Source organism: Indicator indicator, chromosome 31 (genome assembly GCF_027791375.1).
Source record: "Indicator indicator isolate 239-I01 chromosome 31, UM_Iind_1.1, whole genome shotgun sequence".
NCBI classification, from domain to species: domain Eukaryota; kingdom Metazoa; phylum Chordata; class Aves; order Piciformes; family Indicatoridae; genus Indicator; species Indicator indicator.
The window spans coordinates 6533425-6548503 of record NC_072040.1 but is presented as its reverse complement, the minus strand read 5'-3'; the positions used below and the strand labels follow the sequence as shown (position 1 = coordinate 6548503).

The window sequence follows — 15079 nt, the reverse complement described above, 5'->3', positions numbered from 1 at the left end:
GTGTATGAAATAGGATGAGAATGTTTTACCCAAGGAGCACAGAACAGCTTTCCTAGAAGGGACCTTTGAGATCATCTACTCCAATCTCCCCATCATGGGCAGGGACACCTCCCAGCTACACTCAGCTGCTCAAGTCTTCATTCAACCTGGCCTTGAACACCCCCAGAGAGGAGGCCTCCACATCCTCCCTGGGCTACCTATTCCAGCATCTCACCACCCTCATACTGAAGAACTTCTTCCTAAGGTCCAGTCTAAACCTACTCTCCCTTAGCTTAAAACCATTCCCCCTTGTCCTGTCTCTAGACACCCTTATGAAAAGTCCCTCTCCAGCCTTCCTGTAGGCTTCAGGTATTGAAAGGCAGCTGTAAGGTCCCCCCAGAGGCTTCCCTTCTCTAGGCTGAACAACCTCAGCTCCCTCAGCCTATCCTCATAGTAGAGGTGTCTTCTCAGGCACAGACACATTATGCTATTTTAACATCTTTCAGCAATCAGAACATCCATTAGCTCTAGGAGTTTCCACAAAACCCATTTGTGACCATTAAAAAAAACCTTCATATTTTCTCCTACAATGATGGCAGACAATCAGCCACACCTCTTGTGCCCAGTATTTATGAACCAATTGCTCAGTTTACAGAAGACACACACTGACCCTCTACTTACAGAAGTAGAGTTTGGGAGAAAAAGTATTCATATTACATCCAAAATACTGGCAGTATCTGGAATTTTGGACTCCTTTTATAATGGCAAACAATCTGAACACCCTACAGGTCTCAGCTGATGAAATATTTTGCCCCACCAGCATTACACAGTTGATAATACAATCTGTTACCAGAAAAAATAGGACCAAAAAATTACTCACATCCTCAGTGTTAACAATAAGTTTTGCTATGAAGAGGCGAATATTCAGTGGTACTGATGGGTTTCCTAATTTGCTATGCAGGAATTTCATCCAAAGAGGAAGATCTGCTGGAACTGTTCCCTGAAATGAAAGAGATGAGCAAAAATGAACTCACTTCTTGGTCCAGACAGGCTTAGCGAGGCCAAAAGCCCTCAGCTACAGCCACATAGGTCTCATTAAAATATAGCTAAGTGAATTAACAAATGAAGGGATTCAATCATGACTCCCTTTCTTGGTATAATCATTGAAAAGATGCCAAGTTAGTGTGGCCAGCAGGAGCAGGGAGGTCATTGTACCCCTGTACACAGCACTGGTTAGGCCACACCTTGAGTACTGTGTCCAGTTCTGGGCCCCTCAGTTTAGGAAAGATGTTGAATTGCTGGAGCATGTCCAGAGAAGGGCAACGAGGCTGGGGAGAGGCCTTGAGCACAAGCCCTATGAGGAGAGGCTGAGGGAGCTGGGACTGTTTAGCCTGGAGAAGAGGAGGCTCAGGGGAGACCTCATTGCTGTCTACAACTACCTGAAGGGAGGTTGTAGCCAGGAGGGGGTTGGTCTCTTCTCCCAGGCAACCAGCAGCAGAACAAGAGGACACAGTCTCAAGCTGTGCCAGGGGAGGTTTAGGCTGGAGGTGAGGAGAAAGTTCTTCACAGAGAGAGTGGTTGGCCATTGGAATGTGCTGCCCAGGGAGGTGGTGGAGTCGCCATCCCTGGAGGTGTTCAAGAGGGGATTGGACGTGGCACTTGGTGCCATGGTTTAGATAGTCATGAGGTTTAGGGTGACAGGTTGGACTCGATGATCTTTGAGGTCTCTTCCAGCCTTCTTGATTCTATGATTCTATGATTCTAAGTTGTTGGTTAATACTGGCCTCTTCCACTTTGGGTGTGATCTGATTCCTCTGCATATGTTTAATCAGAGTGGTCATAGGAGCCATACACTCATGTTGGTTGAGTTCATCCATTTCCAGTTCCATCTCATCATTTAAAACCAGGTACTCTGTGGGCTCCTGGAAAAACAAAAGTGTCACTCTGATTAATAACAATACTCTGCTTGCTTTCACATCCTTCTCCCACCATGAGTCACTCTAACCTTATCTGTGTTTGCAGGTTGGGCTCAGTGTGTGCACCAAGGAACTCATCCAATGCACTGTTCACACACCTCCTAAATGCATGGACCAGCTGTGCACATCTTTTACTTTCTGGGCCAGCAGATGTCAACTTCTTGTTACTCTGACTTTACTACCTGCCTGTTGCAGCTGCTGGAAGCAGGAAGAAGTTAGCTGAACCTTGCAGGACCTATTTCATTTCATAGCTGATGCAAGGTGTTAACACTTTTCTCAGGGGGAAAGCCTGATTTTTATAGATGTGCTACCTCACACTGACTAGCAACCACAGCTGCTCTCTCTTGTGCTACACAAATTAACACAAAAAAGAAAATTGTTTAGTCAGAAATTACAACTTTAGTACACAAAGCAGATAAAAAGTTTATTTCAGGTGAACTTCACTGCAGTTACAATACCTCCTTGCTCCAAAACATGTAAATAGTCTATCTTTACCAATGTTAACAGTTACTCTAACAGGTTTTGTCTTGTAGTGTCTATGACACTTCTAAAAGCTTTCTTTCTGTGTCACAGCAAGTATCTATTCCATCAGTACTGCTGATGATGAGAGCTCTTGACTGCAGAATGAACACAGCTTCAAGTCTTGGGAGATATAAAATGCTATTCTTCAAAAGAAAGTTAAATACAAGGTGCCACAGCAGAGAATGAAGTGTTTGATCATTTACTCCAAGCATTTGATACAACCACCTTGGTCAAGTGTTTTCAAAGACCGAAAAAGAGGAGGGAAATGAGGAAAACAGGTGCCCAAAAGCAAAACATAACCATCACACAAAGTCACAGGCCACCTTTTTACAACTCCAGCTGGACTTCACCAACACAACTTTCAAAGCTCAAGGTAGAGCACTGCTTTTCTCAAGCTGTAGACAGTGGAGAGAGGGAAGAAGAAAAATGACTGACACAACACAGTTGAAGTCCCCTCCCTCACATTCTGGAGGAACCCATTCCCAGTCAAGTATAACAAATGCAGGAGGCTAGAAATTTCTCAACCCAAATGAACATAAACGACTGCTAGACAGAATAAAACTTTTCTTCCTCAGAACACAGAAGTCACCAAATTACCTTCCTCCTGAAACGAACACTGCTGCCTGTGACATCTTGGGAGCTGTAAGAAAAGCCTTGGACTCCAGTAGAAAAATCAAACTGACTCATTTCCTCACTCAAACTGCTGTCCATCATGTATGATGAAGAAGCTAAATACTTGGGTTCATCTAAATAGGAAAAAAAAGAGCAGATCATTAATCAAAGGGAATTACCAGGAACAAGCATCTTTTTTTTGGCCACTAAAACTTAAGGGTGGGTGGATGGTTGTTAGATGAAGTACACTGAATGCTTTTATTTGTTCCTGCTTCTGTAGAAGCCAATCAGTGAGCAGTATATGAAAGGTAAAAAGGCTTTTTTTTTTCCCTCATATCCATAAATGACTTCCATACCCTGATTGCTATTCCCTGCATCTCTGGCCTCCTTTCTAATAGCAATGTATCGCTTCTTCCTTTCCAGAGGCACCTAAACAGCAAGAAATAATAATAATAATAATAATAATAATAATAATAATAATAATAATAATAATAATAATAATAATAATAATAATAATAATAATAACAACAACAACAACACCACCACCACCACCACCAGTAATAATAATAATAATAGGAAATAAAATTATTATTAATAATAATAATTGAAAAAAGTAGGGAAAAAGTAGAAAGAAAAAGTGATAAAAAAAAATTAAAAGTAAGCGTTTGGCAGTTTATTTACAATTCTTTACAGAACTGCCCCCCAAAATTATCAAAACCATTTAACATGAGCGTAAATTCCCTGGTGTAAACTATTATAATGAATGCTACAGAACAGCAGCTAAATGAACTTATCCCTGCAGCCATTCATTACCAGAGTTAATTGTGCTACAAAGTGTATTAAAAATGTGCACTGCAGGTGTGTTCTGAATTTCAACTCTGGATTTTCCTCAGGGGGAAAAAAGAAAAAAAGTTTATTTTAAAGCATTTTTATTCACTACAGAATCCTCTTTCTCTGTGTGTTAAGAACTGAGTTGGTCTACAACGACTACACTGTAAAAGCCATATTAATTTCTGACTGAGGAACACTAGAGCCCAGAAATTCCACTCACCTCAATTTCTACAGGAAATGTGTACTGACGCTTCAGGTCTATCAGATTTTCAAAAATCAGCAAGTTCTGCAAACCAAAGCATGTTTGGAAACACCAAATTATAATGCTGCACACAATAACAGTTGCTCTGAACTTCTTTGTTTCCTTCTTAAAACCCAACTAATCAATGTACAAAGTATGGTGTGTTTGCTCTCCTAGATTAATGCTTCTAAGAAAATGTTACTATTCAAGAATTCAGAGAGCACAAACAATGTACTCTGTAAAGAGGGAGTATTCCAAGCACTGGAGAGCTTAAACAATGGGAGGTTTTTTTCTGATATACTTGAAAACTGATTAAGAGTGGAAGGAAAACAGGGTAAATGCATCAGTACTTCACCCATTCCCAACCAGATGGTAAAACCTTTGTCAGCAACTCCAATTGCCTGAAGGATGCAAGAAAGGATGAAAAGATGAAAGAAAAAAATTCTTTAGAGTAGAGGAGGTTGCACAGGGAGGCTGTGGATGCCCCCTCCTTGGAGGTGCTAAAAGCCAGGTTGGATGAGGCCATGAGCAACCTGGGCTAGTGGGAGGTGTCCCTGCCCATGGCAGTGGGGTTGGAACTGGATGATCTTTAAAGTTCCTCCCAACCCAAAGTCTGTGATTCTATGATGCAAGAAGTCAGCTATGACTCCTCCTATTGCCTGAGTAGTTTGTCATCCAGGTTTCATTCTTTGGTTTATTGCAATCAGGTAAAATTACTGTGTCTCTCATGCTCTGGAATCCTAACAGCAACAACAGCTCCTCACCTTTTCTGATTTTTCTGTAAAAAGAAAGCCTTGGTAAAATTTACTTTCAGTGAAGACACAACTGATAACAGCAATGGCACAATTATATGCAGCACAGTGGTACTGTCTTCTCTTCTCCAACAGCTGACTCTCTCCTGCCATGTTTTCTGTAAATGCATCATAGCATGACCTTAAAATACAAACAGGCAAGAAAACACCATCAGAAGTCTTTTTTTAAGAAGCACAAGAAAGGCCTCAATCAGAGGCCACTGAATCTTTGTTACTATAGAATTATCAGCACCAAAGCACCTCAAACTTCTTCAAGTTCTGCACAAGTGTATTGTGCTCAAATGGAACCATTCAGCAATGACAAAGCCAACTTCTCCAGGTGTCCTTAATGTCAGGAATACAAGGACAGGACATTTTCAGATGAGATTAAGATATATTTCAATGCACACATAAATCTGTCCCATGGTCCCTTCCCAATAAATTAAGAATGGACAGGCATGCTAAGTTATTCCATAGGTTAGCCAGGTAAAACCAGTTGAGATGCAGTCATTACAGGTCTTTTGCTCATAGCCATTTATAGATCTGAAAATTATAGCCAAGAAATTCTTTAAAGTCCTCATGGGACATAGTATTGTAAAATAAAATTAAAACAAAACAAAATGAACAGCAATTCAAGTACCTTATGTCTTTTTTTTTCAGATTATTAAACAAACAATATTAATTAGCATATCTGTTTAGTATTAATCTTTTGAGCCACTCTACAGTGGTGATTAAAGCAAGTGAGACCTGCTGGGTGTGCTGCTGGACTATGAAATGTAAATGAAAATCCATCCCATCTTCTCATCAATCATATAAATACCTGTATCATAACACAGAACCACGCTTTACATAATAGTGTTAGTATACTGAAGCTGAAATGGTGAACAAACAAATGAGAGAATCATATGGAAAAGCAAACACAACAGCACAAGCTTAACAAATAGGGAAAAAAAAAAGGCAAAAAAAAAAGGCAACACCAGAAGGCTAAAATTATCCTGACACAGGACTTCAGTCTCCACTAGAGATCATTCTCTCAACGCAAATTCAATACTATGTCTTCCATTTCAAATCAAAAGCCACATCACAGATTACATTTATCCTTGAACAAACCAATCTTCTGCTTTATATGGCAGGCTTTAGAAGTGCATCTGCCTAAAACCCAATTGGAAATTAAAAGGAAATAATAAATAAAAAAAAAACAACCAAAAAACCCCACCAGCCTTACTTTATTAGTGTCTTGGTAAGCTCATTTCCTTCCACACTGCTGGAGCCACGGTAAGCTTGGTTGATTTTAGAATCCTTGGAGTAAACATCCTCCTTTGAAAGGCGCACATACATCACTTCCAGCAGCTTGTAATACCCCATTTTCTTGGTGACTTGTGTATCAAAAGCATGTTCATTGGACTGGAAACAAACAAACCAAACCTCAGAAAGGTTTCTTGGATCCTGCCCTTCCTAAGCAGCTCCACAGTTACTCTAAGTTTCTACTAAATAACCGACAGCTTACTTCTGCCTTCTAAATCAGAGAAATAGAGGAGATAATAAAAAAAGATTGGCAGATTCTGAGTTCTTGTGTAATGTAAGATATTGAAACTAGGCTGACCTGGTTTTTATCAGGTGAGCTGTCTTGCCTACAGTTGGCCTAAATTATTATAGTTGTGTTAGGGTAAAACAAGCAGAAGACCAAGTAGCAACTCAGACTCATGACACCTGTAAGCAAACCACACATACCTGCCACCATGGTGGTTATCACCCATGAGCTTCCTCATGCACCTCACTTTGGTGTCAATATTTCCAGCAACAGAAAACTGGTGGGGGTGACTCTGTGTAAGTCTTGGTTGCAGCATTTTGATTTTAGTAACTATGACTAAATTTAGATAATTTCAGTATGTTGTTTGCCCTGCTGCCTTTGAAGAGCTGCATCAGCAAAGCTACGGGAGTGAAGAACTAGAGCAAGATCAGAGACCTCCACTGACTATAAATCATTGCATGCAAGTATACTTCAAACTGGAGGATAGGCTGGAGAGAAAGAAAGATTTGTGCTCCTAATCCCTTGCTGAGGGATGTTTGCAATGTATTTCTCTAGAAGTAAGGCACTTAAGAGCTTTCATTACAGGCCACAATTTCATACAGCTTTTATATTTCAAAGTTAGCACGGGTTTTTGCTTTTGACAGATCTTCAGACCCCTTTATATCTCTACATAGATAACATTCTAACTTCAATTTCTGTACACAGTAGATATGTGAACACGCATTATCTTCAAAGGAAGAGTGTGTTGGGGAACAGGAAGAGTTTCTCCTTAATAACAGAACTATGTAATTGGCACAGACTTCTGCTCCAAGATACAGAAAACTGGAAAGCAAATGGCTTCAGCTAGGGTTTCACTCAAAGCTAAGCAAAATGCACATCAACATTTTATTATTCCCCAATCCTAAAAAAAGAGTAATTCATACCTTTGTAAACCTGGCATTAAGAGTATCCATAGCCTGTACTATCATCTTGACAAAGAATTCTCTCAGTGCATCCAAGCTGCTGTGCCACAGGAGAGTGAGGAGGGAGCGATCCATAAATGCCTGACGAGTAGTATTTGAAAGAAGGTCTTCCCTCTGGAACATTTTGTGAACAGTGTCCAACAGCATCACTTGTTTGTCAGTGGTGCTCCTAAAGAAGATGGAAATCTCATGATGAAAACTCTTTCACCAGAATCCATTTATGTTTCAAACAATGTTAAAATTCATATTGTCTGCATTCATACCCTCCTGGCTTATCATCCTGCAAGGCATGCAAGATCAGGTTGAATTGCCACTTATTGTGGAGCTCTCTAAGGGAAATCTCAGCTTCCTACTCTGCCACAGAACTAAACTTGTTTGTATGTCTTTGTTAGTATAATCCAAAAGCCATCATAATCACTTTCTCAGTTCCTTTTCACTGGACAACCTAAATAAAGAATATTTATCTGGTACATGTGAAGGAAGGAAGCAAATAAGAAGTTAAAAAAAAAAAAAGGAAGAGACTTCACCGATTTCAGGCCCTTCTGTGGCCTATAAAATGTTCCAATGCCAGATGAATTGTTCTGAATAATTTTATAGAAGTTGAAATTTCAAAAATGGGCAAGTGACTGTCCAGGAAAATAGATACTCCAAAAAAGTCACCACTTAATAGTCCATCATGCATAGGAATATTTGGTTTAGAAGAGACTGAAGGCCTTTCCTGTGGACAGTGTGGTTGTGCCTAAACTTACCACCTGGAAGCACTCAATCAAATAAAAGTGCTGCTGTATTTTCAAAAGGGGTTGAACAAAGTAATTTGCTGTCAGCTTCACTGTTATCAGCGTTGTGTGGTTATGCAGGGGTAGCAAATAGAGGTACCACAACCACCCATCCTCAACTGAATCCTGTCAGAACAAGCTAACTCACAAAAGGCTTTACAAAATCTCCCCAGGCACTGGAAGTGTCATGTGGAAGTTGGTGCCATGTGTTCACACTTCAGAAATATTTTGGAAATGTTTTAATTCAGATTTTTCTTTTGTCTTCACTATTATGTAAAGCTTTATGGTGTAAATCACTGCTATTACAAGGACAACATAATAGAGGAAGCACATTTCCTTCAGCAAAAATTCAATGAGAACAAGAGTAAAATCCAATAGACTAAACTCACCTTCTGGCAATTCTTTTGAAGCTGGCTTGAAATAAGTCCTCCATGAAATGTCTGTGATCCCTGCAGAGGACTTCTGTCATCAGCTGCAACAGCATTGGACTCTGAGACAATTCCAATGCCTCTAAAAACTGGAAAAGAAGTAATGCATAACATAAGCAGCCACACTGAATCAAATGAGTTCACTCTATGTAATTATTTTCTATGAAACTATGATCAGAAGCAGCTGCACAGAAGGATATGTTTATTTAATGTGTATCTGTATATTAAACTTCTGGTTCAAAACATGAGAGACACAGAAAAGCTGATTTACCTTATGTGAACTGAGAGTCTCTGTAACTCCAGAGCCTGTAAATCATTATTTTTAGACACAGTTTACTTGGGCTTCTAATTACATGTTTGTTAAAACTACTGACCTTCTTAGTGCAGTCTACATAGTTACTGTGCTTCAAGGTTCCTTTGGGAAACTCATCAGACCTCATGGGGAAATTGAAAGCTACAAGTTGATCAAGAGCATTCCTAAGGTCACAAAGCTTTTCCCCAGTCAAATTAGTGAAGAATGGGAGAATTATCAGTGCTTGGCCCTGAGGAAAGAAAAATAAAATAAAATGCAGTTTTGCAGTAAAAAAAAAAGATTATTCTCCAACTATGAAGCAAGCTGAACAGGACCATAAAACAGCAGCAGTGTTCTGATAAAGAGTGTGCTAATTCAGAAAACAGATTTGGTCACTGCTGAGTGATAGTTAAAAGGTAATTAATATCTCATGGCTGACATGGCTATGAGGAAACCTCCTTGTTCTTTTAAGTAAGTGTCCATTCTCACATGAGCCACTGATTCAATGCACAGCCTGAGAGCTAATTTCTTCTGAGTGAAGAAGGAAGATTAAAACTCTGTCTAGCTACAAGGAGGCTGGCAGAGCAGTGTCTATGCAAAGCTGTTTCATTAAGTATAGCATTTTTAATCTTCCTGCTCCAACTTTATGCTCCAGCATCTTTTAATGACTCCCACTTTGAGTATGCAGTACTCTATCTCCCTCTCCTGACCAAGCCACATATAGCAGCTAATCCACCAGTACTGGCCTCCTACTTTGAGACAACATTAAAATCACAGAATCACAGAATTTTAGGGGTTGGAAGAAGCCTCCACAGGTCATCGAGTCCAACCCCCCTGCCAAAGCAGGATCACCTAGGACAGGTACCACAGGAACACATCCAGGTGGGCTTGGAAAGTCTCCACAGAAGGAGATTTCACAGTCTGGACAGCATGGCAGATATTCATCATTTGACCCATGGGAAGTACTACTCCTTGCTAAAAGCCTGACAAGATGTTATTTCTCAAAAGAACACTTCACACTTCTAAACAATTTGCCATTGACAGTAACTTTTTTTCCTTACAAATGATGTGCTTTTCATCTGGGGGGAGGGGAATAAAAAGGAAAAAAAAAAGAGCACCTAAAAACAAGGGATGACATCTGTGATATTGCCTTCTGTCTGAAGAACAAAAAAGATGATTTACAATTTTTAGGATGTTGACACCAGAATAAAACCCACAAGTTTTTAACCATGTTATTTTGCAAACTAAGGTAAAATTTAAACCAAATAACAGAGAACGTAATGAATGATTAACATTCTAATGTGGGGATGGCAGGGTAGCCACCCAAGTGAGCAATTTACCTTAAGATTTAAGCCTAAATCCTGATCAATAAGTAGACTGGTATAGGTGTTAAAAACTGCTGCAAATGCTTCATGATTGGTATCAAAAGAAACTGAAGAGTCTATCTGGAATGACAGAAAAAGTAAAAAAAGGATTTTATTTTTTTTAAAAATAGAGATCATTGTATTAATGAACAATAAAAAAATCAACAAAATCCTGAGCCATAGAATTAGTTCCAAAAATACATTTTTGGTTTAAAAAGGACTATCAAAAGAAATTCTAGAAGATCCTAAAGAGTACAAAACTAAATCCCAACATTAAATATTTTCCAGTTCAACAAAATATTAAGCTCCCTCTCAAAGCCAGATTTCCAGCTGGTCACTTCACTACCAGCCAATACAGCAATAAGGCTGACATTCTCTGCCCTGACACATACCTTGGAAATGAGTCAAGTTTAAGATAATTAATCACAAAAAAAGAAAAAATTACTTCAGTCAGTGCACTTGATGTATTTTGTGTACAGCTACTTTTACAAGTCCCTAAAAAAAACCCCAATACAAGTAGATCCATTATGATTACAATACAGAGAGAGAAAGAAAACAAAAAAAGAAGACCAAGCCCCCAGTGTGACAGAAATTAAAGGTCTTTAAAATGAAGACCTTTCTGCAGACTTTTGATATGAGTAGAACCCCTCCATTGTGGCTTTCTGGATTTCAGCATGACAAAAAATATTATCAGGGCTGCTCAGTTTCAAAGTTTAGTCTCTGCACTTGTACTAATTCTCCAGAAGGAAGAGGCAGCTAAACTATGTGAGGAGTTAAAAGAAAAAGGGAGCTGCTTTTACTTCCCCAAACAGAAGGAGACACCATGCCTTTAAAACGAGGGAATTAGAAAAGCTACCTGGATTTTTTAATGCAAGCATACCTGGAGAACTTTTGCCAGTAGGGTCAAGACTGCAATTTTGCTCTCAGGTGCTGAACCTTTGGCCCACCAGCTGTCAAGTTTCTCCCAGTTCCTTAGGACAGCTGTAACCAGCCTCAGTCCTTGGTGCTTGCGCATAGCTCGCTCCCTGAAACTCTGATCTAACATGCCGTTCAAAATGCAGCCAACCTGGAAGGCAAAGCAGCAGCTGGGTTCTTGTATCCCAGATGAAGGACTATCCCCCCCAAAATCATGAAATGAATAGATTGCAGGATATGGAACAGGCAGCACTTTCCACTCAGTTTGACACAAGATAGCGGACAGCCAAGTTACACCCAGAGACCATGAAGGCAGCACCAGCAGGCTGCCACAACAAGCAACTCCTATCAAGGGAATGCTGCTGGAGGTGCAACCAAATGCACTTCTCCCCACTACACCCTCAGTTACATCCACCTGTAACAACAAAAGGGTCACTTCTAGCATTGCCATTTGACCATGTCCCTTTAAAGAAGCCCAGTACCATCTGGGGGTTTCTGACAGATGATTCCATAAGCTGGACTATGACCACATCCACGTTCTTCAGCAGCTGTTGATTGATGGTTTCTGAGAACAGGCTGTAGAAATACTGTCCATGAGAGAAATTGATCAGGTTCTTCGGGGATGTTCCTGATAATGGCACAGACAACACTATTGTGTTCAACAGCAGGCTTACTAGCTCCTCACACTGGGAAAAATGAGGTAGAGAGAGAGAGAAAGTTATCCCAAGCACATTGAATTTCACTCATTTCTTAGAATAGCACCTGAGTTTTTTAAAGCTCCCATCCCAAACTGTTTTCTATTACCAGAAAGCACAGAAATAAAGCACAAAAAGAATACTGAGATGCTTGTTATCTATGACTGTCATTTAGACAAGCCAGAAAATCCTCACAGCTCCTCTGTATGAACCCCAAAACAGGTAGAGGAGTATCAGTGATAAGTCTTAAATGATGACTGAATATTAAAAATAGAGAACTGTAGCCTACCTGGTCATCAATAGCAAAGGCTAGCTGCAGGAGTCTGTCAGCTAATTGCTTACTGCTGATGTCCAACGATGGAAGAGACATCCTTTCACCTCTGGGGGCAATGCCTTTATAAACAACTGAAAGGAGCTTAGAACCAACTGAGAAATGAGATCTTTCATCCTATGGAAATAAATAAACAAGTGACAATTAATATAAGCTGAAAAAAAAATACCATAAAGGCCTTCCAAGCCATCTGCACAGCTCATGAAAACAAACACTTGAGCTCCTGGCCATTTCCTTACAAAGTGATGCAACTATACCACGACAAGACACCTTTCTAACTAAGGAACAAGATTTTTAACAGAAGAACCCTGTTGTGTATAAATTTCAGGACAAGCTAATAGTAATTTGACAGCCTTCAAAAGATTCTAATCCTCTCTCAGATTTTTTTTTCAGGTAACACCATGACTACAGAAATAAAATAAACAGCTTAGTCAAGGCATGTGGGTTACAAAAGGTAAACAGTTATAAAGGTAAACCATGCAGCTCCTTGAATGCCTGGTTTCCTTCAATTACCCAACATAAAGTAGAAATTTACTACAATCAGAAACTTAGTGGGAAGAATTCAAGTAATATAGCTCACTATGTTGGTTTTGATCAGCCAGAAGATTGCTTTTCTAATTCCCTTTATCACTTTGAAAGCCCTGTGTTTAAAAATTGTTGAAAAATGTCTCCAAGATAGTAAATCTTTATTTTTTGAGCTTTCAGTCTTTTGAAGCACACTAAAAGAAAGTTTTAGGTAGATTCCGGTTGCCTCCAGGCCCTGAAAATTGGATAAAGATAGACAATTATGAAGATCATTCAAACCTCAGTATTGTGCTACTCAGATGTGTAGGATAAATGTAAGACATTTATTTCTGGATCTTACTCTAAATGACTTCTTCATCTGACCTGTTCTCTTCAGGGTGCTGGGCCATCTCATTTAAATTCTATTCTTACCCTGAAAGGTTGGACTAGATGATCCTTGAGGTCTCTTCAAAACTGGTACTCTATGAATCTATTGTCCTACTGGCCTTTTACACAGGAAAAGGTCTTTACTGTGTACAAATACTAGTATTTTCTGGATAAGGAATTACCTGAGTGTGCAGAGCAGAATGAAGAAGGCCAGACTTCTGGAGTTGCTTGCAGGCAGAAAGGAGAGCATTAAACCTAACTTGATCAAAACGTGCATCTGAATTAAAGAGATCAACAGAACAAAGGCCCTCAAGGCTAATGAGAAAAGAGAAGAACAACATTCCATTGGTGAGGATCTCAGTGTGCAACCACACACAACATTATTTCACTGTTCTGGATTCATGCTTACCAGAAAGTTTCTACTTACCTCTGTGGTGTGATTCTTTTTCGTAAGCACAGTTTCAAAGAGTCCTTATAGGGAGACTTCATCAAAGCTTTCATGAGCCTGACTGAGATATCTGGGAGGTTCTTCACGACTTGCACATCAGCTGTGTTAAAGCCTACATGTGATGGATCACACACTGTCACCACCAGAAGCTCTATAAAGCTTGTGTTAAGCAGCTCCTTCTCAAGCAGCTAGAAAGAGCAAAACATTAAATAATTAAAAATTAATTCCAATTTCCCTATTTTATTCTTCATATCTTATCATTAGTCCTTCCATCTAAAGAGAAGCCAAACATGGAGAACTATTCTCACTAAGTGACTTTCTCTATGAAATGTCTTTCCATCGATCCTGCCAGTCAAACAGGAGTTAAGTATCTATAAAAAACAAAGAAGGATATTTGCTATCCCATCAAATTGCACATAAGATCTTTTATGCCCACATATGCCTGTTTCAGTATTGATTACACACCGGTAATCACCTTGCAATCCAGATGTACACTTGAGAGCTTCTGAAAACAAGAGACAGTCACAGACTTGGAACTAAACTTGGCAATGTACATTTCATGAGACTCAGAAGTACTGAGCATCATACAGTTAGATAGAGTTTATATTGCATCAAAGCTAGGCAAATAGAGAAACCTGACTATACTTAATTCAAGACAGAATGGCCACACTCTACCTTTCTGTCTTGTAAGCAGCTATGGCTGCCACACATTTAAGGCCACCAGGAGTCATAAAGGAAGTATTAATTCACAGATCCACAGATTGCATTGAGTTTGAAGGGACCCTCAAAGGTCATCTTGTTCAACCCCTCTGCAGTCATCAGGGACACCTCCAACTAGATCAGGCTGCCTAGGGCTACATCAAGTCTGATCTTGAATGTCTCCATGGACAGGACCTCTACCACATCCCTGGGGAACCTGTTCCAGTATTGCAAGTACTCCATACAGAACATCATCAACACACAGGAATCTCAATCAATATACAACAGGAACAGACAGGAAATATTCATTCCTCTAACCCCAACTACATCACTCACTAAAATTCACCTGTGCACTGTAATTCTTCTCACTTACATGCAAACAATTTATGAGTCTCGGTTATCAATTTGTATAAATGCACCACTAAAGAGGATGTTCTCCAATGACCTAACCTCATAATGAAAACACAAATCTTTAACTACATAGAAAATTTGGAACTTCTATCCACTAGAAATTTCAGTGCCTACCTTCCAGAAATCCTCCTGACATGTTTCCAGGATCATGGTGACAAACTCCATGATTCGAACTATGATGGTGCACTTGCTGTAACTGTACATGTCTCTCTCCTGTGGACTGAATATGCTGCCTCTTGAACTGCAGCCAAAGCACTGCTCTGCTGCCTGGATATCATGCAAAGCAATAGTTTCAAGGAAGAACTGCACTGCTTCCAAGAATGAGGATCTTTCGTTCACACCTAGGAAGAATTACACAAAGTTGAAAGGATACAGCAGCTCTCA

The 15079-nt window shown here is 39.7% G+C and overlaps 1 protein-coding gene across 1 annotated transcript in view; it reads right to left on the bottom strand.

The window, feature by feature from the left end:
• The window catches only part of PRKDC (protein kinase, DNA-activated, catalytic subunit), a 79388-nt gene that overhangs the window by 39987 nt on the left and 24322 nt on the right, over positions 1 to 15079 (bottom strand). The window contains exons 32-48 of the mRNA XM_054394781.1: positions 14810 to 15036; positions 13565 to 13773; positions 13320 to 13452; positions 12205 to 12363; positions 11703 to 11906; positions 11186 to 11371; positions 10282 to 10386; positions 9024 to 9191; positions 8611 to 8738; positions 7407 to 7614; positions 6178 to 6356; positions 4926 to 5094; positions 4141 to 4206; positions 3446 to 3518; positions 3075 to 3223; positions 1764 to 1901; positions 860 to 979 (exon numbers count right to left, since the gene is read on the bottom strand). Of these exons, the coding sequence (XP_054250756.1) occupies positions 860 to 979; positions 1764 to 1901; positions 3075 to 3223; positions 3446 to 3518; positions 4141 to 4206; positions 4926 to 5094; positions 6178 to 6356; positions 7407 to 7614; positions 8611 to 8738; positions 9024 to 9191; positions 10282 to 10386; positions 11186 to 11371; positions 11703 to 11906; positions 12205 to 12363; positions 13320 to 13452; positions 13565 to 13773; positions 14810 to 15036 (2621 nt within the window). The remainder of the gene's footprint in view (positions 1 to 859; positions 980 to 1763; positions 1902 to 3074; positions 3224 to 3445; positions 3519 to 4140; positions 4207 to 4925; positions 5095 to 6177; positions 6357 to 7406; positions 7615 to 8610; positions 8739 to 9023; positions 9192 to 10281; positions 10387 to 11185; positions 11372 to 11702; positions 11907 to 12204; positions 12364 to 13319; positions 13453 to 13564; positions 13774 to 14809; positions 15037 to 15079) is intronic.